At 34.0% G+C, this 26519-nt stretch overlaps 1 protein-coding gene across 1 annotated transcript in view; it reads right to left on the bottom strand.

Annotated features, from left to right (window-relative positions):
- Positions 1-9792: 9792 nt before the first annotated feature.
- LOC126830980 (nuclear hormone receptor HR96) overlaps positions 9793-26519 on the bottom strand; it is an 84473-nt gene continuing 67746 nt past the window's right edge. The window contains exons 4-5 of the mRNA XM_050561588.2: positions 26039-26156; positions 9793-18082 (exon numbers count right to left, since the gene is read on the bottom strand). Coding sequence (XP_050417545.1) covers positions 17061-18082; positions 26039-26156 — 1140 coding nt within the window. The 3' untranslated portion in view covers positions 9793-17060. The remainder of the gene's footprint in view (positions 18083-26038; positions 26157-26519) is intronic.

Here is a 26519-nt window from a genome sequence, read left to right as displayed (position 1 = left end):
AAAATCCAAAGCTACAAAACTATCATATTTGTGAGAATTCGTCAGACAGCAGCTTAATTCTAGAAGGGATAAGATGTAGCAATTTCTATCAGCAGACTCACCCCAGCGAGTCTAGCTGGATGGGGTTTGAGAGAATGACTTGACTGTCATTGTACTATGCTTGTATCTATGTATGATATATAAAATGTAAAAACGTCTTAAACTACAGAGATAGATAAGAAGAGAATACACAATTGTGATGTGGAAGAAAAGACGACAGGTGAAAATACTAGACGATCACAAGGCCACTAATATATGTGGTAAGAAAAGATGCATGGGTCATACGTAGGAGGTGGCGACAGAAAGACCCATGCATGGTACTATTGTGAAAATCCACGAGGTTGGACAGGCGATCCTACCGCTAGTCACGTACAAATGGGGAATCGAAACTACGCCACTTGACTCAATGACAGGCCTTCTTATCCAATGCGCACGCGTCACCACCTCCCCTGCTACGATTGATACAGAACAATATGAAGGATTGGGACGTGACGCAAATAAAGGAAAGCAGTTATTGTTACGGACTGAAGCGGAGGGGTTAATAGCTAGATTTATAACCCTATAACGGTAAATCTCTTTGATTTTTCGGGGGTATATTCCATGTCCGGAATAACTTGCGGTCTCAAAGACGGGGGCGGAATTGAATAATATATACAGGGAAATTTGGGGTTATTCTTCTGAAAGTTTTTCTTTAAACCTGTAACGGGTTATTCTTCCAGGGTAGGTTTTTTTCCATAAGAAAACATGATATAAGGGGGTTTTTTTTACTGGAAATCTCGGATATTCTCATTTTAGTACATGTAAACATAGACGGTTCATAAGCAAGATCAATTCCTCAACCTCGGTTATGCTTGGTAAGAAAGACATCAGAAAAACCCCGAAAGAAAAACCTCGGACTGCCGACCCCGGTTTTTCTTTTTCCCTGGTTATTTTCTTCAGTCCTTCTTTCCCTAACATAACCTCGGTCTTGTGCTTTATCCTACACGCACACACGCGATTATAAGCTCACTTATAATACCTGTCAAGACGAAGAGTTATATGAAATCATGAGAGGATATACGAAAGGCTGGCTGACAAGTTCTGATCCTATTTGTGAAAGATCTGTACAAAGTCAATGGTTTCCATGTATTTTTCTACATAGTCCCCTTCGTGTGTCGGGGGCCTTTAAACGAAAGTAATATGAGGGTCTCTTGTCAATTTTTTTAATGTTTTATAACAATGCACAAACTGTTGTCCATTCGGGCATTTGAGACATTATCTAAGGAGAAATCCAAAATTCTAAAGCGTCCAGTATGGTGTTCTTCAAAGGTAACTCTTGCTTAAAACTCGACGAAAACACCACAATTCAGAAATAAAATAATTGCTAACACAAGAACTGTAGAGTTTTAGAAGCGAAATGCCTAATTCTTCGTCTGATAGCTGTAGGAAATTCGCTGGATATAAAACATTAAACTCGCCTAGTCAACCTACCCTCTTTTGTCTTCCAAATCTTTTTTTTAAATTTGTGTCATTGCAGTATCAACAATTGGATAAAATACATGAACTAGGAACCCCCTTTCTGGATCCTGAATTCGTTGGTCAGTAGTTAGTTCTCCACAGAATTTTATTCGTTTTTATCTTTTATCCCGAAACGAACGTGGTATTATCTTCTACTCAGAAGCTAAAGCGTTTTCCGTTAAAAGTTATATTGGACCATGACTTTCCTAGATATTTTAGTTCCCTATAACCCATGGATATTAAAGTGGTCGAAGACGACAAATCAATCCCTACCTTTTGTAATCGAAAATATGATTTACGAACGGTGATTAAAAGTTGTTCCCAAATTATAATTAACACCAAATATTTATAGATTGAGACACTTTACTTTCAATTTATTCTTGTAAGAGGTAGTGCATCTTTAAATATATCTTCAGCTTATTGTTCACTTGCTTGATTAAACAGTATTTAGTGATTGTACCGACCACCGAATTAATGTTTAGGTTTTTTGGGGGATTTTTTTGTTGTAAATTCCGTAGAGGCTCTTTGGAGGTCCGGAGCCTTGGCATTTTCCATCCTTCACCCAATGGGTGTGACACCACTGCCTCGACTATTAGTATATATTATAATGTCGCAAGAATTATTTAATTTGATTGACAGGTCGTACGAGCAGTGTTAGGAATAGAGAGAGAAATGGGATTTAACGTCCACTCAATATAAACTAGGTTATTTCGGGACTAACATATGGTTCAATTATTATTTCAATAATTCGCTTGCACGTAGGGGTCTTTAGTAGTGGGAGGAAACCGGATGACCCGGAGAAAACCCAGTTAGGAACTGCTCATCTGACTGGAATAAGTGAACTGCGTAAAAAGACAATTTTATTCTAGATGATTAATTAACTGTCTAGATTTTTATCTGGCTTCTTTTTATCATCTTGCATGCATAAAGTCTTTAACATTTGTGGTATAAACACGACAAACAAATTTAACAGATTTACTTTCAACTTCGCTGTTTCCAAGTTTGGCAATGCAATTGTCGCTTTCCGAAGATGCACCTCTCCTTTTCTAAAGAGGCACCTTCTCATTTCTTATTCCACTTCTTTCATAAGCATACCAACAAGTAATGTGTGGATCTCAGTTTTCCGTCCTTTCCACACGATGATATACTTAACATTAAATGCCCCCAATCCCCGCCTATCCTGGCAATGGGGAAACAAGACTAGAAAAAAAGAGCAACATCAGGATCGAGTCTGGGACCTCCTGTTTGCACGCCAAATTCACCATGTTGTGGCTGTTCTATTCTCTTGAAGGAGTTGTAGCAGACATAGAGACAGGGGCAATAACTCTTTCAACAGTCACAAAATGTGCCAATTTCCAACAGTGTTCATACTTGTGATCTTGTGATAAGTCCCTGAAATTTTAATTTTCTTGAAAAAAGGGGGGATGAAATGGTCTCTTCACCATATATAGGTAGCCAGGCAGGATGTCGCATAAAATTGTTTTCTTTTGTCAGTAATGAAAACATTTCAAACACATAAAAATCGGATTACGAGTAACAACCCATTAAGTAGTTATCAGAAATCATTAGCAGTGACCACAGGACCATAACTCTGGCAGTAATTATCGGAAATTTATGAAAATCGATAGGATTTTTCTTCTCACGACGTGTATAAATTTAAAGTCAATCGAATGTTAAATTTAGCCTACACAAGACTTTTCAAAGTGATCAAGAGTCATAACTCTGGCAGTAATTATCGGAAATTGATGATAATCAACAGGCCTCATCACCTTAACCACTGTGTATAAATTTAAAGTCAATCGAATTGTACCTTTAGCCTCTAGAGCGCCAACACTGTGTATAAATTTAAAGTCAATCGAATGTTAAATTTAGCCTACACAAGACTTTTCAAAGTGATCAAGAGTCATAACTCTTGCAGTAATTATCGGAAATTGATGATAATCAACAGGCCTCATCACCTTAACCACTGTGTATAAATTTCAAGTCAATCGAATTGTACCTTTAGCCTCTAGAGTGCCAACACTGTGTATAAATTTAAAGTCAATCGAATGTTAAATTTAGCCTACACAAGACTTTTCAAAGTGATCAAGAGTCATAACTCTGGCAGTAATTATTGGAAATTGATGATAATCAACAGGCCTCATCACCTTAACCACTGTGTATAAATTTAAAGTCAATCGAATTGTACCTTTAGCCTCTAGAGCGCCAACACTGTGTATAAATTTAAAGTTTATTGAATGTTAAATTTAGCCTACACAAGACTTTTCAAAGTGATCAAGAGTCATAACTCTGGCAGTAATTATCGGAAATTGATGATAATCAACAGGCCTCATCACCTTAACCACTGTGTATAAATTTAAAGTCAATTGAATAGTACCTTTAGCCTCTAGAGCGCCAACACTGTGTATAAATTTAAAGCCAATCGAATAGTACCTTTAGCCTCTAGAGTGCCAACACTGTGTATAAATTTAAAGCCAATCGAATAGTACCTTTAGCCTCTAGAGTGCCAACACTGTGTATAAATTTAAAGCCAATCGAATAGTACCTTTAGCCTCTAGAGCGCCAACACAACAGTGAACACTGGACCGACGCGGAGGTGGCGACAATATACGGCCGCATTTCAATGTGGGCTCATAACAGCAATTTATGTATAATGCTTTCACAAGAAATTGTGAATGAACCATCAGACATGGGTGGTGATAATGAGAGAGAGAGAGAGAGAGAGAGAGAGAGAGAGGGAGGGGGGGTTAAGGTCCACTCAACACAAACTAGGTCATTTCGGGACTAACACATGGTTCAATTTTATTTCAATAATTCGCTTACGCGTAGGGGTCTTTAGTGGTGGGAGGAAACCGGAGCACCCGGAGAAAACCCACGAGGTTGGACAGGCGACCCTATTCCTTGTCACGTACTTACCGGGGAATCGAAACCACGCCAGTTGACTCAATGGCAGACCTTATGATAAGAGCGCTCACACGCTAACCATTCGGCCATCCAACCCCCAGCGGTGATAATTATACAACCCCATATAAAAGAAAGAAATAAACAAACTATTATTTAATGTGCAGTTTTAATTCCAATAACAGAAGAGAAAAGAAAACATTTAATGAGCAAATTCTCTGTGGAGCATCACATACCAGAACATTGATAATCATTATACATGTATGTACACATATATATATATATTACCATTCATTCACTAATTGAACAACTATAAACATGTATTCATGTATTCATTGAACATTAATTTGTTAACAAATATATTCACAGGTAACAGTATTGGAACAATTCAACATATTCATTCATGAAACAATGACAGTGGTTAGAAATCGCTTAAAGAAGAACTGATAAAAATATTTACTAGCTGTACAATAATTGATGGATAATATGGAACGTGATTAAGTGTGGCACAATGATTGATAAACATGGTTACTTGTGGCACAATGATTGCTAACTATGGTAACTTGTGGTACAATGATTGATAACCATATTTACATGTGGCACAATGATTAATAACCATTGTAACGTGTGGCACAATGATTGATAACCATGGTAACGCGTGGCACACTGATTGATAACCGTAGTAACTCGTGGCACACTGATTGATAACCATGATTACTTGTGGCACACATTGATTTCCAAACATGATTACTTATGGCACAATGATTGATAACCATGGTAACGTGTGGCACACTGATTGATAACCATGATTCCTAAACATGATTACTTATGACACAATGATTGATATATGATAACCCCGGTTACTTGTGGCACGTGGTTAATCCTGGAATAATGATTGACGACTGATTAATTATGGGCAAACCTCCCCTACCTCGCATTCTTCACTGTATATAAAGATAATTGGATATTAACTTTAACCTCTAGAGCTTCCACAAATTTTTCGAAGTGATCAAGGGCCATAACTCTGGCATTAATTTTCAGAAATCGTTGAAAATCAATAGGATTCCTCGTCTCATGACCTTAAACACTGTGTTTAAATTTATAGTCAATCGGCTATTAACTTTTGCCTCTAGTGCGTCCACAAGCTATAAAAAAAATTGTTCTCGTTTTAATGCCCAAGGTGCAATGACGCTTGTAGAATTTAATGTTTTGGGGGTTTTTTTTCACATCAAGTTTGACAATCAAGTCTATTTGTAGAATTTATTATGCGTTTTTACAATAAAACCCATTTAGACTTGAGAGTTAAAGTTAAGCAAAGTTTAATTAAAGAAACAAAAAAAATATATTTACGTCTGGGCCTGACATTTAAAATTGGTATTTACAGACTTGGCAAGAACGTGACAACCTGATGACAATAAGAATAGGCTTTGATTATGCTGCGCTTGAAATCCTATCAACATATTTACAATAGTGACAATCCGATTAAAATATTTATCTACCCATTCGTTACAAGGTTTATATTTCAATGGTTTTTATGTGCAGACAAATAAAATCAAATCTGAACCATTAAACAACGAAATAAGATAATGTGCTTGTATCAGGTTGTAAGAAATAAAAATTACAAAAAAAAGAAAAGATCACTAATGAAACCTTAAATATGCATTATGTAAGATTGAGATAAACAGCTGGTCTCGAGTTCACAAAGCATTCTCAGACTTAAGTATGTACTAAAAAAATATAGCCCTTTACAAAACTTTTGTTTTAATTTATCAAATACATCAATAAGAAACTATGTGCAAAGTTTTGTGTTTCTGGATCAAAGATATTTCCCATAAACAGTGCTTGAAAGTGGAGTTAATTCTTAACTTAAGTCTGAGAATGCTTTGTGAACTAGGCGCCAGGTCGTTTTTGCTATAATAGTTCAAACTGCCAAAATAGTCCTTTTTTATAATCAACTCATTAGACATTAGAAACATGAATTTTACATACATATACACATATATAAGCTGCTGGGGTTTTTTTTATAACAAATAATAATGTGATTTCACAGGTATTATATTAGATGCCAACCGGACTAAAACACAATCATATTAAAATTAAATATCATTAAACATTTCATTATTTTAGCACTATCATAAAATCACATAATCCTGGATAAACATATCAATTTTAAAAGACTCCCAACAAAAAAGATATTTTATCAAAAATAACGAATTAAATAAAAACAATAATATAAGTTTATTTACATTTATAAATTAATATTATTTTTTTTAGAAGAATATTAATTAAAGGGGGATTGTACTGGGCTAGCTTTAATTAAGAATTTCATCTGATATAGCACAGAGTTTTCATTCTTACTGGCATACCATTTGGTAATGAGAACATTTTGGGGGTATAATACTTCATCCTAATAAATGACTGGAAAAATTTCTAGGCCAACATCAGGATCGATTTGTTGGGTAGTGAACCAGTGCCTTACTCACCCGGCCATAATTGCTCCACTGGACCCCTCTCAACCATCCCAAAACTGTGTCGAGTAAAATAACTTAATAGCATAATAACAGACAGCTTTATTATGGATAACATTCACTAGATTTATTAACTGCAATGAGGATAATCTCACTGTTATCAAGCAATGGGCTAAGTATATTAACTGCAACGTTTCAATGAGGACACTCTCACCGTGTGCAGTGAGTGTCCTATTGGAACGTTGCAGTTAATAAACCTAGTCCATTGCTTTATATTGGTAAGAATGTTAATAAACCGAGTGAATGTTATCCATCAAGCTATCTGTTATTATGTTATTAAGTTATATATCATTATATTTCGCTATCACTAAATGCCTTTTAAAGAACATAATAGCACTCTAGTGAATGTTATCCATAAAGCTATCTGTTATTATGTTATTAAGTTATATATCATTATATATCGCTATCACTAAATGCCTTTTAAAGAACATAATAGCACTCTATAAATGTAGTTAATTAAAACATGACATCCCAAAAATAAAAGTAAAAATAAAATACTGTAACACTTATATCTAGTATAACTGACCATAACAATTTAACTAAAAACTGCAATTTCCACACTATAAAATATAGAGTTGGGAATATTTACAAAATTTAATAAAGGCCTGTTTATATAAATTGAAAGAAATTCATGTTTAGTTCTTTGTGATCTTGTCTTCATTAGCCCGATTGTTGGAGAAAAGTAGGTCATTTAAACCCAATTTCATTTCAATTCTTAATAAATAAATATCAAATTAAGTCTAATAAAGGATGTTTTGTTTAAAATCTTTTAACATAAAAATTTGGAACTGTTTGTATTTAATTGTTTTCTTTTCCCAGAATAAATAGGAATCAGGATTTTTAATGTATTCATAAAGAACATAAATTTAAATTGATAACATACATTATTCACAAGCTAAATCTGCCTATTCAAATTTCTCTATTGCGAGCGAAGATATTAACCTTTGAAGGTTTGACAAGATGTGTCCAATAATTTCAACCACCGCACTGGTTGTTCGAAGCTAAGTCTCGCTCCTCCATTTTTAGATTCAATCAAAATATGGCTGAACTGTTCTAATCTATTTAATATTGGAGAAATCCGACGTCATCGAGAGTTGATTATGGTCTGGATAAGTTAATTAATGTCTAATTAATAATTTATATAACATTTCTGGCCTAAAGAAAGACCTGCAATAGGCAGATTTAGCTCTTGCATATTGTATGTTTAAATTTTAAAACTTAAAACATAATGTATGTTTAAGTTAGACCTGCTATATTTATGTAACTCACATAATTTATGACACAGACTGGGGGTTTTCTTTACCTTGGATCAAAAGGATAATATTTCCCAAGAATAAGACAATATGTGGCATTATCACGATTATGTTTATGTATTGTTTAATGGTCGAGGGCGAGACATTGCGTAATATATTGAAACCACAGCTCGGGACTTCGTCCCTTGTGTTGTTTCAATATATTATTACGCAATGTCTTAAGCTCAAGACCATTAAACAACTTAGAATACAGACACTATCCCGCACGTGCTTTTCAATGAAATACGTCACACAAGTCCAATATTTCATCTAGTATAGATAATGTACGATTGAGTGTAATGAGACCTACGTTCGGAGCTGAACTACATCAAAGGGTGACGTCACATCTGTATTTTAAGTAGGTCCTACTTTTAATTGTATTTTGAGATTAAATTCTGCCTGTCAATTTCACTGCCAGTAAGTCGATCAAGACTGGCAAGTAGCATCGAAATGAGAGCCCAGATATAAAACATGAAAATATATCGTTTACTCTGGTTTCCTCAGACTGCTAAAGATCCCTACATGCAAGTGAATTATTGAAATAAAATTAACACATATGTTAGTCTAAAAATGACCTAGTTTTGTTGAGTGGATCTCTCTCTCTCTCTTTCTCTCTCTAACAGCTAATTATAAACAAGTGGATGATGAAAACAGGTTAATTACATGATGAAAGCTGTATCCATTCAAATAATGATATTAGTGGTATACCACTGTACTTTCAGCTCTACGAATTCCAACTTAAAATAATTATATTGTTAACACCAAGTGATCTTATCAAGTAGACGAGTGAACACCATTAACTATTTGTCAACATTAAGTGAAAATAAAAATAGGCAGAATAAAATGAAGGCAAGATGTGTTGGCTGATTATCGGTAATTATTTATGTACAATATTGATCCTATAAGCCCAAACACAACTCCCAGGCCAAGCTACCAATCTGATTAAAACTCAGATCCTATTTGTTCGTATTTTTATAGTACAATACTTCGTTTTACTTGTCTTCACTACGTAGGCCATTGAAAGTATAAAAAAACAAAATGAAATATAGATCTGTATTTTATACAGATTGGCCAAACTACTGTATTGTGTAGGTATAAATTATACAGAACTGGCCTTTCACATCACATTTGGATGTAGGCTATTTTGTTCACCTCGGAAAAGCAATATATATATTTTTTTTGTGTAGAAAATAACAATTATCAGCATTATCACAATTTCTATATGCTGTACAGTTAAGTGCTTAAATATCTAGCTATACTAATATTTGTGACTGCCATTTGCTGTCTAGGGTATATATTGATATAAGACCCGGGGGGGGGGGGGGGGGCGTGGATATGGTCTAGAGTGTCACGCTTCGACCTCTAGCTATCTGGTCACCTCTGGCTTTCGATCCCTGATGTGAGCGTATGTGGCTTGAAGATAGGAGCACCTTTTCAACCTCGTCCCACAGAAAAGACCCCTGCGCGTGCGCCAAGATAATAAAAATAAAAATAAGACAAGTTATTAAACACTAAGTACAACAACAATGGTCAAATTCGTTTAAAATTTTAATCTTATGGCACAAATCGACTAACAAAAGTTCTTCAGCTGGTCGAGACTGGTTAATATGACTCGTATAAAGAACCATTGTCAATGAAACGTGACGGCTACATTTTCCCCGACAAGAATTGGCCATTAGTGACAAAGAAGCAGTAATAATACCACATCACTGAGTGGATTAACACGGATGTACTTTATGCATAAATGCACAAATATTTCATCTTTTTGCATTGCACTTAAATTTTGCATCCATAAACTAATGATAAGCTTGCATGATACATTTTATAACTCAATGCAGATGCGTCAATTTAGTCTTTCATTCTGAAAAAGTGCACAAGTAATTTGCATATCATGGGATATGATGTAGGCCTGCAGCTCCTCCCCACACACCCATGATGCAAGGGCTAAATCTTTTTGTTAAGGCCAGGTCGTTGAGATGTAAATAAGTTTAGGGCACCTAATTTTTAGCAAGATTGTAGGTTAGGGTTAGGGTTAGCATTGGGGCTAGGTCCAGGTATAAGGTTAAGGTTGGGATTAGCGCTAGCCCCGTTTACATCTCGTGACCTATGACAAATAAATGAGATGGCCTTATCATTTAGCACTAATCATGACGCAAGTCAAATTGTTTTACAATTATCCAAATTTGCCATGTTCATATTTTTTTCTGGCTTTGAATGTGATATAAATTAGTATTTATATATTTATCAACTCTCAAGAACATTGGATGGTTGAGATTTAATTGGTTAAACATACATTGGGTCAATTCAAGTCCCAGGGGTCTGAGGTTGAGTTAGCACAGCGTTACACCAGTGCTACACTGATCTAACTGGTGTTACACACTACACCACCATAACCCAGGACTTGAATTGACCCATTGTGCAAGAGCTAAATCTGCCTATTGCAATTCTATAAACTATTAATTAGACATTAATTAACTTATCCAAACCATAATCAACTCTCGATGTCATCTTATGTGTCGGATTTTCACTGGATTTGAATCCGATCTGCTGCTCAACACCCATTGATGATTAAATCAAAAAATTCAAAAGCTAATACAGTACTTTGGTTCAGGGTGGAGCAATTTGACTGACATTTTCAACATATTCTATTTACATTATCTGTTTTTGAACTACTACATGTATATCTAACTCTTTATCTAACTTCCCATAATGCCTCTTTAATGTTGAAAAGGTCTGATAAAATCTTGTCAAAACTATAAACTTCGCTCAGAATAGAGTAATTTGACAGAAATTTTCAATAGCTTCAATCGCTTTATCTAAATCATACATCTTTGATCCACGCTTTAAATAGAATCGTACATCAAAGTTAACTGAATGTTGAGATATTACAAAAACATCTCTTGTTCAAGGACACAGCAACAAAGAGAACAGCAAAAAAAAGATACAGTAAAGGGAAATGAAGCAACATGTTTTCAAGAACTATGATAATTAAATTCGACCCAAAAATAATCTTAAGTAATTGAAAAAGAGATTCATTTTTTCTTATCGAAATTCAAACAAATTAGGGTTTCTGACGTCAATAAAAGGTAAGTTTGTTTTGAAGATTTCCAATCGGATTAAAATACAGATTTATATTTCGGTTTTTTATACATGAAGATCTGACTGGTTGTAGTAATAGGTCGCGTCTGAGGTTGTACAAACGACTTTTGATCCTATGACATCAGACATTGATTAAGCAATCACCATTGGCGTTTCTAGTGGTTTACCTACAGTTCCGTGCATTTGCATGCCAAGAAGTTGCCGTAACAGACTGTTTTATTGGCTTATCCCTCACTTCAACCAAAACGCCAGTAATATAGCAACTCTTCCAGATCCTAGTGTAGTAAAGGCAAATAAACGAAATTTTGAACTATAAAAAACGAAACGAAATAGGATCTGTGTTTTAATCCGATTGGAATCGAAGAGATCTATAGTAGAGAGAGAGAGAGAGAGAAATTGGGTTTTACGTCCACTTGACACAAACTAGGTCATTTCGGGACTAACATATGGTTTAATTTTATTTAAATAATTCGCTTGCGCATAGGGGTCTTTAGCAGTGGGAGGAAACCGGAGGACCCAGAGAAAACCCACGAGGTTAGAGAGATCTATAGACATTGTTTAAGATGTATTATGTTAGATTTAGATAAAAGAGCCGGATGTTTTTTCTATAGTAATATAATGGTGTGATAATCTGCCAATCGCTAATTAAGATAATTAAAGTGTCTTAAAGTTACAATTTCATATTTTCTAAGAAAGTAAAAACATAATTATTTCTATGTCTTTTGCTCAATAGGTTGTCAACTCACTATTATACGATCATAGGTGTCATTCTCACACTTAAAATTCATTTACACCGGAAATAATAACACAATTACCTCCCTTGTTTTTTATTCTCTACCATGGAGTAGCTATCTTCAAACGTTTGAATTTGAAGAGGAAAATGATATTTTTGCCAATTTCTCAACTTGCAATAGTGAATTATAGGATTAATAGGATTATTCTTTAACAAGGTAGGACTGTTTATAGATAACATCTATTTTAAGGTTTTATTTTATACATTTTAAAAATATAACGTAAAAATATGAAATTGCAACTTGAAATTAACCACTTTAAGATCAACTGCTAGTTAAGTCGTTAACTTTTCATCACTTTTCAAGCCGTCATTAGGTAACGACGTTAATCCCATCTATTATTTTTGTTTTTTTCAATCCTTTATGCATTGTTCATCTATTGACATATCTGATTTAATTACAACATTTACTTTTATTCTATTATCTGATTTTCCTTAAATATAACAAATTTGTACATTGATAAGAGTCACTAATTAGGCTACCTTACAAAGTGCAGTAACCATGGCCTGTCAGTACTGTATGAAGATATACATATATGTATATTTATGTTACGGTATATTAAAGAATCATTCAAAGTCAGTTATATCCGAAGAGAGAAATTACCCCTCTAACGTAGTCCAAAAAAGTTTACTATTTTGAAAATTTTATTCAAATTTCTTTAGTCTGAGCGAAGTTATGACTGTTTGGACATATAGCATAGATCGTTCATTAAAATCTAGCGAAAAATTGATTATGGGCTTGCCAAGTAAATAAATATCTAATAGTAAGTGAAGGGGGATACCATCACACACAAATATACATGGAAATCCTACAGAAAATGAAATGGGGTTTAAGGTAAACCACAAAACGTATTTGAATCTACTTAATATCGGAGCAATCCGATGGCTTCAAGAGTTGGTTATGGTCTTGGTAACATTTAAGACCTAAAGAAACACCTGCAATCGGCAGTTTAGCTCTTGCATAATGCATATTTCATAAACCTTTTTATTTTACGATCAGTAGTGGAATACCGCGTTTTATCAGTGAAATAAAAGTGTTATTTCACTGGCTAGTTATTTTTACCTAAAATGATTGTAAAATCATAAAATAAATAGAACATTTGTCGTTTTGTCGTGAATAACATATTTTATTTCATCTCTAAGCAAGAAAACTTTTATATTTTCACTCATGCTACGCATTCGTGAAAAGATAAGTTTTCTTGCTTCTCGATGAAATAAAATATGTTATTCACTCTAAAACGACAAATATCCTCTATCTATTCTGTAACATAACGAAATAAACATAACACCCCTCAAAACAATCAACTATAAAAATATGGTGACTGTTGAATATTCATTTTTTTTATATGAGAAATCTGTTAATAAATAATAGTCTCATTTATTCTCCTACACTTTTCTATTCTGTAACATGACGAAATATACTCCACCCCGGTCATTTTTTGCTTTAGATTGATGTTATTATGCATGAAATGTGAAACACGATAAAAATAAATAATGATATATCAAGATTTAAACATTTCACAAGTATCGTAAAAATATGGCCACTTGAGAGGTTTAAATGATTTACCGGTCAATAAAATGATGGCGTTAAATTCCGTACAAAAATGACAAATAAAATATCAACGACAATAAACTTCATGGGTAATATTCATCACTAACAATATCTCCAGCCAGATCTTATAGTCCGTTTTAGTGGTCAGCAGGGGAATTGTCTTTTTTTGAATCGTTATACGTTTGGGGTTACTTTTCCCTTTAAAGGAGCTATGTTTTAAATTTTTGGCATCTAGAAATAGACATAAATGGGTCGCAATGTAATATGAATGTATATAAACTGATTAACAATCAATTGTTTATGTTTTTACTGTAAATTCTAATCAGTTATATTCGGCGAAATACGCAGAGAATGTAAATTGAGTAGCATTCTTTGACGTCTGGTCTACACCGGTAGTATTCTCCCTGGGATATGTTTAGCCTCTTTTATTGAGTCGCATCATAACAAATGGCACTCAAAAGCATTCTGGCAATCGATTTGTGTGCCAATATTAAAATGTTCACTGTGTCTTAAATATTGAATATCAGGAGACCATCTTTTAACGGTAAGATAAAAACATCAATGTTGATTTAAATTGACCAATAAGTCGTGTTTGCAATGTCAAAGGCTGTGAATGATATTGAGTTAAAGACGTCGTAACAAAGTTACTTTAAGCTACATGTACTTCCTAACAAAGCAATCAGTTCAGTAATTCATTATATACATCAGGCCTGCAGATTTTCAAATACCGGGACAGCTAAACAAAAAAAGATAATATATATATATATAAAAATAGCCAACAGTAACTTGGGAGAGAGAGAGAGAAATGGGGTTTAACGTCCACTCGACACAAACTAGGTCATTTCGGGACTAACATATGGTTTAACTTTATTTCAATAATTCGCTTGCGCGTAGGGGTCTTTAGCAGTGGGAGGAAACTGGAGGACCCGGAGAAAATCCACGAGGTTGGACAGGCGACCCTACTCCTTGTCACGTACAACCGGGGATTCGAAACCATGCCAGTAGACTCAATGACAGGCTTTATGATACAGCGCGCACGTGCTAACCATTCGGCCATCCAACCCCCCCAACTTGGGTCGAGTCTCCCAATCACCAATCTGACTAAATTACAGATTTATATTTCGTTTCGTTTTTTTTATACTTTCGATGGCCTACACTACATCAAGATCTGACTCATTGTACTGGAAGGTCGTATCAGGGGTCGTACGAGCGGCTTTTGACATTGATTAATTAATCAGCGTTGACGTCAAGAACTCACTGTAACAGACCATTTCATTGGCTGATTCCTCACATCAAGCAGAACGCGGGTTATATAACAACTCTTCCAGATCCTAGGTGTAGTAATGACAAGTAAAACGAAATTTTGAACTATAAAAAACGAAACGAAATAGGATCTGTGTTTTAATCATATTGCAAAATCACTTTCCCAAAAAAACTGGATGTTGCGGCTGTTTGACATATTTTGATGATTTTCGATGTAATTTAGATTGACTATTAATCATGGAAACATCTGAAATATGTCCCTGACTTGATTGTATCTTTTCGGTTTTTCAAGGGAGTGATTAAAACCTCACCAGTAATTGTGTGTATCTGGGTTAAAGTGAGCCAATGCAATCATTCCTCCAATGAGAACGCCTAATAAGTGGTGTCCAACGATTGACTACCCTTGTGCTTTCAATATTTCGACCGGTTCCGGGATACTGTTGGCTAAATTTAAATAAATATGCATTATAACTAAAAAGTGTGCATTACAAAATCAAGTGTGATTTTCAGACAAGCAATAATTTTATGGTTTACACACGACAGAATATGTATAGATAACACTAGCTCCCCTTCTATAGATTGGGAATACACAGATTATATGTTAATGATTAACTACATACACTAAGCATTTCTCTACTTTCACTTTGTGTGCACAAGCAGACCTATGGCCGAACATCTGTATGAGATTTTAACAAGTGCCATTTTAAAAATATACACACAGGTGATGTTTAATTAATTACAGTCCAACACAGAATATGGTAAATTATCAACAAATCAGCACTGATTAATGAAACACAGAATTGTCAACAAATTCGCACTAATTTATAATGAAACACAACATCCAGAGAATTGTGAACAGATTAGCACTAATTAATAAAATACAAAATTAGGTAAATTGTCAACAAACTAATTAATGAAACACAAAATGTAGAAAAATAAAAATAAAATCAGCAATATTTTAAATAAAATTCGGTCGATATTCCACTAATTATAGACAGACTGGTATATACACATCCTGGGGAGAACATTGCGGATATTCCACTATTACTACAGTCAAACTCGTATTCATCCAGGATAACATGGAAGGGGGAAGATATTCAAAACCACATTCAACAATATCTTCAAATTATAATATACGATTTAACAACTTTGTTTGTCTTAAAAATTAGTGATGCTGTAAAATAAATCCACTCTTCAGATATGAAAGGGCCCACAGCAGATTTGATCTCCCTTTTATCTCCATCTTCATTATCCCAGTTGGAACAGAAAAGTAGGACGTTAAACCTCATTTCATTTATTCATTAAATTCTATTGGCTATCGTGTTGCGCTTTGAGACAGTTTGTTGACAGATGATCTGGTCACGGAATATCGAACCATAAACCGTTCGTTCGTTAGAATCGGTTAATGTCCACTTCCACTGACGCGATATCGCAGACAACAACCGAAACCACATCCAATGTAAAGACAGATTGAACGAAAAAAAATAAATCACCCTAGACCAACATGTTCATTACGATCATCACATGATATGGTTGCCATTTGTTTTCAAAATATAATGCACACCCGCTCTCAAGAATTCTCCTAGTCAAAAAATCTCTTTATGGTAAATATAAATGGCACTCTACTTCTATAATAATAAGGCAGCTACTATTACACCAGGCATCGTGTTTCGATCTCCCCATGGCAATGGGGATGACAGGCATTGTGAAGTGTTCGCACAATATCGTAAAGTTAGTTCTATGTACATTTACCAATTATATACACAAATATATATAGTACAACCGTGATACACTTTAATCCACTTGTGATTTATCCAGTTAACAATTAACATAGTAAACATTATAGTTATCTCCCCATGAAGAGATCCCACAATAGTTATCTCCCTTTCCTAATAATAACACGCACCTAAAATATATATAGATATATAAAGGTATAGATATGTTTTAAAATATCCCATAATAATAATAATAATAATAATTATATTTTCAACACAGGATAATTTGTCAATAAAAACAAGAACAAATATATTCCAAGCTGCACACTTTTTAACGAGGTTTCCAGTAGTTAAGATCACAAAGAGGTAAAGGTCATAGAGAGGTCATGAAGGGAGGTCAAATATTTCCAAAAGCAGAGGTTCAATATCGTCTAATTTCATTTTGAGCAACATTTTTGTGTGAACTTCATTGATATTCCTAAGATCCGTCAATTTCATGACAACCCTCGCGAACAGCGTTTTATCTTCTGGAAACCGAAACAATGTGTAATTTTGTAAGATTTCAGCGTATTCCTCCTGAATTTCGTGTACCATGTGCCTATTCACAAGCTCTCCTCGGTCAGCAGAGTACAAAGACATCATAATCAGGACTTTAAGAATGAGCAAATCTCCGTGAATCGTCGTCATGAGTGATTTAATAAACTTGGAATAAGTCATGAACAGATGCTGAGTTTCAGCATTTCCGGATTTTAAAATACTAGCACTGATCCTGCTGGACTCTGCTGTTGTATTTGAAGTTGATGGACTGGCAGCGCCAGTGACATCAGGCTTAATACAATTCACAGTACTTAAACTCCAACTTTCCGTTTGAGGGTCGTAGTTCACCGCAGAACGTAACATCATGACGTCAACAACGGCACCTTTTAACAAGCATATTTGATCATCTTTTACGAGTTTCTTGAAGCTTTCGATATTTTTTGCCACCTTGATAATTCTACGAACGAAACCTTCCGCAATATTGACAAACTCTTCTGGATTTGACGGGTTCATTTTGAGGGAAGTTGAGGTTCCTGTGAGGAAGCAACTGACCTCATGGGCATGAAGTAGTTCTTCTAGAACCAACCTATGTCGATCGTTAAGCGACTCGATGGCTGCCTTAACCACATTCTGAGATTCAGCCCATGCGGGATATTTGATCGGTTCGGGGGATGTTGGGAAACTACATGAGGATGGTGAATTAGAGTTCTCCTGCTTCACCGAAATTAATTGGCTATCTGGTTGTGATTTTGACCATAGCGGCAAGTCTCCTGGTCCCACAGAATAAGTGTCTTCGGGTGGCATGTGTCCTTGACGACGTAATTTATTGATGATAATTTTCTGTTTTCGAGCTTTTTTCTGATGATCATCTAAAAATATACAAAAATATACTTCAATTTAATATCAAACACAGAAATACTGTAAAGACTTGTAATATTATAGTCTTGAGTTAATATATAGTAACTATTTTACTGTAAAGACTTGTTATATTAGAGTTTTGAGTTAATATATAGTAACTATTTTACTGTAAAGACTTGTTATATTAGAGTCTGGGTTAATATATAGTAACCATTTTACTGTAAAGACATGTTATATCAGAGTCTTGAGTTAATATATAGTAACTATTTTACTGTAAAGACTTGTTCTATTAGAGTCTTGTTTAATATATAGTAACTATTTTACTGTAAAGACTTGTATTAACTCAGTCTATAGCTATTTATATGTATTTATTTAGGGCAAGGGTCACCAGACCTTTTTTTTTTCATGGTGGGCCAGATATAACTGAATGAATGCCGAGCACAGGCCAGATAAATATTTTGTTCAATACAATACAGTGAATACAGAATACACTGAATGTACACAAAAAATAAGGTTAATGATCATTCTATTTATTTATCAATACATGAAATACACAAAATAATAAAAACAATATGTGTTATGTAAGAAGCTAAATCATGTTTTCTTTTTCAGCGGGCCGTAGTTTGGTGACCCCTGATTTAGGGCTTCCTTTTTCCATTATAATTCCTTAAGGTTTATTATTATAAGTACCAATCAGCTGATTACATCGTTTTGATCAAGTACATAGTAACTATTTGGATCAAGTACTTGTTATTATATATATATATATATATATATATATATATATATATAAATATAAGACTGACTTCTTTTTACTATTTATATATACTTAGGGTTTTACTGTACGTTTTGTCACTGATATCACTTTTGGACATTAAATAAACCTATTTCACACCCACACTTATATGTTATCATTTTGGGGCGTTGGATAGCCGAATGGTTAGCATGTGCGTGCTGTATCATAAGTCCTGTCGTTGAGTCAGCTGGCGTGGTTTCGAATCCCCGGTTGTACGTGACAAGGAGTAGGGTCGCCTGTCCAGCCTCGTGGGTTTTCTCCGGGTCCTCCGGTTTCCTCCAAATGCTAAAGACCCCTACGCGCAAGCGATTTATTGAAATAAAATAAAACCATATGTTAGTCCCAAAATGACCTAGTTTGAGTCGAGTGGGCGTTAAACCCCATTCTTCTCTCTCTCTCTATGTTATTATGTACTTGATTAAGACGAGAATATCATCGTGGAAATGTTGCATGGTTATAAACCAGTATTTGTTATTCCATAAAATGTCTTGAGAAGAACTAATTTAGAAATACACACAGAAATGTGTAAACATTTAAAAAAACGAGTGAATTATATGATTGATAATTCTAAAATCCAATCAAAGTGTGGCAATTTTGGTATATATGGAAAGTAAAAAACATTCAGTCTTACTAGAAAAATACTGAATAGCGTGAAAAACAGCCATGGAGCGCATACAGGATAAAAATGTGAGTGTTTCCCTAACCAGCAATCTTTACAATGTACTGTATTAATATCAATATATTTAAACTCAGCCTGAGTCGCCAATATTAATATCAATATTTACTTCTTATTATTAGTAGTTATTATGTGCTATTTGTGATTTATTGGACCTAATGACTCTTCAATATTCAATAACATAATAACTGTATTTCCTGCAAACCCAGAAGGGAATCAATCACAGGTCATTACTCTCTGGATGTTTATTTATATTTTGACATGATTTCTTTTTTTTTACAAAATAGACTGATGCTTAAGGAGAATTCTATGATAAATTTACATTGCATATTTAAATATAAGAGCTAAATCTGCCTATTGTAGGTCTTATTTCTGGCTTAAAGATGGGTTCCCAGAAAAGTATTTATCGGGTGGTTATTTCCAATAAAAGTATGGCAATTTTGGTATATATGGAAAGTAGAGATATCCAATCTTACTAGAAAAGTACTGGATTCCCCGAAAAACACTCATGGAGCGTATACAGGACAAAAATGTAAGGGTTCCCCTAATCAACAGCCCGACGATTAGGAACTTCTGCACGCATAATGTCAAGGGTCACAAGCAAATATTGAGCGCTTGATACAAGTTGATAAACTTTATGAAGAGTTAGACGTACAATTCTTTCTGAGATAACAAAATGACGGAAAAAGACGCGGGTAGTGGATAATCCGAGAAATGAATTAGGATTCGATATTTGTAATAAATAGTAAGCGATTAAAGACAACATCGTCTTATGTATGCAATGAATTTTGCAGGGCATTCCTTCGCAATTACAATGTTTGAGAAGGATTTGAAACATAATTATGACAAATTAATTAGTTTGAATATATTTTTGGTCCATATATACCATTAAATCACCGAGTTTGTACTTGGGAACCCATCTTTAAACAATCCAACAGTGAGATTGATGTCCCCCGCTGAAATACCAAAATAAATAGATGAAACATATTATTTAATCTCACATTTATTTTTTTCAAATGTATTGAGCAATCAAACTGATTATCAACTATACACTAAGTTACATCACTCTCTATCAGATAGAATCAAAGTTATCTTGCCCCAAAGCAACGATCAATGAAATTGTTTACCTCTGCTTAGCTTTAGCTCGAAATGTTAATCATTGAACTCAGTCAAGACATCCACCTAATGAACATCTACATCAAGTTTAAACATTCTACCTCAGTTAAAAGCAGAGAGTTGTTATGTTTCAAAGTCTTGACCAATCAAATTGCTTATTGCTCCTTAGCTATAGCCTAAGCAGAAAATTTTCATCATTGAACATAGCTAGTCAAGGTAATGATATAATGAATCTATACTCAGAATTTCATCGCTCTCACTTAATCATAACCAAAGTTATAGTGTCCCAAAGCATCAAACAATCAGATTGCTTATCTCTGCTTACCGTAAGCAGACAATGTTCATAATCGAACTCCATCAACCAATCCAATTGCTTATCTCTGCTTACCGTTAGAAATTCTACCTCAATTAGAAGGAGTGTTGTGTCCCAAAGCATCAACCAATCAAATTGCTTATCGCTCTGCTTACCCTGAGCAGAAAATGCTCATTATCGAACTTAGTCATGGTATTGATGTAATGAAATTATACACCAAGTTTCATCACTCTCACTTAATTAGAACTAAAGATATCGTGTCCCAAAGGATCAACCAATCAAATTGCTTATCTCTGCTTACCCTAAGCAGAAAATGCTCATCTTCGAACTCCATCAAGGCATTTACCTAATAAACACCTACACCAAGTTTGAACATTGTAGCTTAATTAGAAAAGGAGAGTGCAGAATTATTAGAGGTATAGCTATATTGTTCCTTGCAAATACAAATAGAGAGAGAGAGAAAAAAATGGGGTTTAACATCCATTCAACACAAATTAGGTTATTTCGGGACTAACATCTGGTTCAATTTTATTTCAATAATTCGTGTGCGCATAGGGGGCTTTAGCAGTGGGAGTAAACTGGAGAACCCGGAAAAAAACCACGACGGACCTTGTGATCTAAAGCTCAAGTGTTAGACCACTAAAAAGTCAGGTATTGTTAATCCATTAGTTGAGGTAAATAAAAGAGACTAAACTTAGATAAACCTAGTCGGACAAAAAATATCTGAATTTGATTAGATAACATGGTGAATTAATTCACCACATAATTATTCTGCACCAATGAAACAGAGGGAAATCAAGCGATGAATAGTTTCAATGAACCTTAAATGTACTTCAATCTCAATATCCTATCTTTATTAGCCCACTCGGAGCAGAATAGTACGTCATTTCATTTCATTTCTAAATCAACATAGCACAAATGTAATGAAACAGCTTGTCAAAACTTATACTTTGTTGGGGGTTTTTAAAACATACTTGGCTCCACAAACGTAATATATTGATTAATGGTTTTGGTTTTAACATTTCCTCAACACAATTCTTTGGTCATTTTGAGACAGAACTGAAACAGGGTTTAACGTCCTACTGTTCTGCTTCGATTGGGCTAATGAAGACAGGCATAAGCCATAGAGTGTGCTATGAGAAAATTCTTACCCGGACAGCAGCACTACAGCCTACTTTTATATCGAATTCTAACTGCCAAGGGATCTTTTACGTTCATGCCAATGTGTACACAGGGCCTAGGTTTTTCATCCCAATCGAACAACGACATTCTGAGACTAACATTTGGTTATTTTTCATATAGACTTGCCATGAGGGAAATTTTCCTCGGACAGCAGCCCTACAGCCTACTCTTATATCTAATTCTAACTGCCAAGGGATCTTTTACATTTACGCCAATGTGTACACAGGACCTCGGTTTTTCATCCCTTTCAAACAACAACATTTTGAGACGAACATTTGGGTTTTTTTTCAAATAGACTTGGCATGAATTGAATGGTATGGGATTTTACATCTTGTCAACGAAATACTTTGGTCATTTTATGATTAACATAAAGTTATTATTTCTATTGTCACATGGAGGGTCCATTGGGGTACACGACTGGACCTCCTTCTTTGTCCTATTAAAACAAAAGCAATATACTTTACTGTTTCCCTTTTTCCCCCTGACTTTTTGCAAAGCTGTGTAATTTAAAGATATATTATGTAAGATTTAGATAAAGAGCTGACAGGTGTTCTCATTATAATAGACCAGTGGTTCTTGGCCTTTTTTTGTCAACGGCACACCTTGGAACGCATGAAAAATTAGCGGCACACCTGGCTAAATATATAAATGTATATATGAAAAATATTTGAATTTTGCAAAATAAAAATGTGGTAAGTCAGACTGAATACAACTGTAGACAAAAACTAGTCATGACTAAAACTAAGTAAAGAGAGAGAGAGAAATGGGGTTTAACGTCCACTCGAAACAAACTAGGTCATTTCGGGACTAACATATGGTTTAATTTTATTTACATAATTCGCTTGCGCGTAGGGGTCTTTAGCAGTGGGAGGAAACCGGAGGACCCGGAGAAAACCCACGAGGTTGGACAGGCGACCCTACTCCTTGCCACGTACAACCGGGGATTCGAAACCACGCCAGTCGACTCAATGACAGACTTTATGATACAGCGCGCGCACGCTAACCATTCAGCCATCCAACCCCCCCAAACTAAATACGGAAATACACAGCTATGAACTTCTTAGTAGACACCAGTGAATACTCAATTGGGATCACATGGTTTTTCACATTTTCTTAGTGTGCCTTTCAAAATTTCACGGCACACTTAGGAAGACAATGAAAAAGCCAAATATCAGTCCAATTACTTTGTTCAGATCATTTGAAGAATAGCATAGCCTTGATTTTCATTGCTACCATAAACAAAGTCTCGATTATCCATTTTCAAATTGAATTATTAAATTATCGAAGGGTTTCAATCCATTCAAAATCACATTTTCTAGAGAGTTGATTATGGGCCAAAAGAAAGATCTGCAATAGGCATATTTAACTCTTACATACAGTCCCCCTGCACTTACTAATAATGAATCTTTAACCATATATATATACAACATTAGAAACTGGTTATTTTTCATATTTAATTCCTGTACGATATTCAAATTTATGTCAGTAGTTTTCATATTATAACCATGTGCCATTAGAAACTGGGCCGGCATAGTCTCGTATTTATCGGATACGTGTGCGTGAGTATGTCATATTATAACCATGTGCCATTAGAAACTGGGCCGGCATAGTCTCGTATTTACCGGATACGTGTGCGTGAGTATGTCATATTATAACCATGTGCCATTAGAAACTGGGCCGGCATAGTCTCGTATTTATCGGATAGGTGTGCGTGAGTATGAATAGCTTTATTTAACGTCCGCTTCCACCAAAGTAATATCGCAGACCAGTTAAACATACATTATGCAAGATCTAAATATGTCTATTGCAGGTCTTTCTTTAGGCCTGAAATGTTATCTAAATTATTAATTAGACATTAATTAATTAACTTATCCAGACCATAATCAACTCTAGATGGCATCGCTAACCTGCGATCTTTAGTGGATTGTGTGCCGATTTACTGCATAACTTTCCTTCATGATTTAACGATTAAATGGATAATCCAGACTATGCTGTTTATCGTACTGACTTGAGTAATGATGACCGAGGCTAGGCGGAAATTTTAATCGCTTAGTTCTCGGTTCATAGTGGATCAATTTGAATGCAACTTTCAGCAAATTGCCTTTACTTTATCTAGTTTTTAAATATTACAGTGTGAACTGCCAACTCGTTATCAAATCTCCCATAATGTATCTTTAATGGATATATTGATTTGGGGTGTCATATACTATTAGCATGTGTAACATATTATAGCATGTGGATATTACAAATGCTAACACTAACAGCTGGCCATTTTTCTTATTTAAACTATTTAAAATTCATTGATTAGAGATTCAATATTACACACAAATGACAACAATGTCTATATTTTATGTGCAAACTGTTTGATCTGTTAATGTAAATAAAACAACATTGTAATTCCTTTATGATAAACAAAGGGCACAATGGTCACTGACAACCATTATTGAAATTGCTTTATTAAATAAAATTCTGTACCACTATGCCATAGCCTTCAATAATATTGACAATATTTCAAAAATTCAGCCTCTGTCAGCATATGTATAAAATAAATAATCATAACGGTAAAGGCTATTCAAAACTAAATATAGCATCACTGCTTTATTGACCTAATTTCAACCGATGCATTCACATGTCATCGAGAATTGGGATTGGAGATTCTATGAGAAAATATATATTTTTGATGACTGTTTCTATGGATACTCGGTGTTCTATCGGGGGATTATTCAATGACTATTTTAATTTAATTAACAACTGATTACTGAAACCATCAAATGCAGGTTCCAATTATTATTTTAATACCTACTTGGAATTTGTATTGACTTGAGATTCGATTCCCGAGATTCACAATCCATAACAAGATCGTCTTCTTTCGACACATTTTAACAAATGTGACTTAATGGAACTGTTATGAATAATCAGCAAGCTTGGTTTTTTTTTATTATTAAAATTCACGTTAAATGTGCTAATTATTCGGATTATGAACCACATGTCTGATTCTTATGATTGTTATTATAGCTGACAAGCAAGTTGATTGACTTCCTAATAAAGTAATGATTAACTCGTTGTAATTTAGTAGATTGGTTTATGATATCAGAGTGGTCAATTCATTGTTTTAAGATCCCTTATACCTCCCTTTGTGAAATTAATAATGTAATAAGTTTATACTTGTGTTAATAATGTAATAAATTTATACTTGTGTTAATAATGTAATAAATTTATACTTGTGTTAATAATGTAATATGTTTATCCTCGTGTTAATAATATAATAAGTTTTTTTACTTATGTTAAAAATGTAATAAATTTATACTTAATTTTTATGTTAATAATGTAATAAGTTTATACTTTATCTTCATGTTGATATCGACATATAAATAATGTACTAAGTTTATACTTTATCCTCATGTTAATAATATAATAAGTTTTTACTTATGTTAATAATGTAATAAATTTATACTTAAAGTTTATATTTTATCCACATGTTAATAATGAAATAAATTTATACTTAATTTTTATTTTAATAATGTAATAAGTTTTTACTTATGTTAATACTGTAATAAATTTATACTTAAAGTTTATATTTTATCCACATGTTAATAATGAAATAAATTCATACTTAATTTTTATTTTAATAATGTAATAATGTTTTTACTTATGTTAATACTGTAATAATGTTTTTACTTATGTTAATACTGTAATAAGTTTATACTTAAAGTTTATATTTTATCCACATGTTAATAATGAAATAAATTTATACTTAATTTTTATTTTAATAATGTAATAAGTTTATATTTATGTTAATACTGTAATAAGTTTATACTTATGTTGATAATGAAAAAAGTTTATATTTTATCCACATGTTAATAATTAAATAAGTTTATACTTACTAAGGATCATATCTCTCCTCATACCAACTGAGAAACATTTCGCTTGTCGACATCTTTTACAAAAGGAACGAGATTCAATAGTTACTTCACATTTTCCTTCACATCTTCCCCGAATTGTCTGACAAAAATAAATAAAAAATACTAAATCCATCTTTCGTCTCATAAATTAATGTAAAAAGCATTACTAATTTTGAGCAGGAAACTTATAGTCAATCTTACTACCAGCTCATGGGAAATCCTGGTGGTGCTTCTCTGCAGAGACATTTTTTCAAGTATTGGTCCACACACGAAAATCTACAGTAGTGGCTAGTGCACATACATTTAGTCAAGACTGGACATAAGGCAGACATAAATTATTACACAATTTATAGTAAGTTATATAGTATATACATTGTGTGATATTTTTGTGTCGGACAAAATCTGTGACAGGTGCCTTATGTCTAGGTTTGTATATATATATATAGATTTGAAATGAAATGAA

The sequence above is a fragment of the Patella vulgata genome, chromosome 8 (genome assembly GCF_932274485.2).
Source record: "Patella vulgata chromosome 8, xgPatVulg1.2, whole genome shotgun sequence".
NCBI classification, from domain to species: domain Eukaryota; kingdom Metazoa; phylum Mollusca; class Gastropoda; family Patellidae; genus Patella; species Patella vulgata.
Note: the sequence above shows the minus strand (reverse complement) of the source record. Positions and strands in the feature narration are given on the sequence as shown.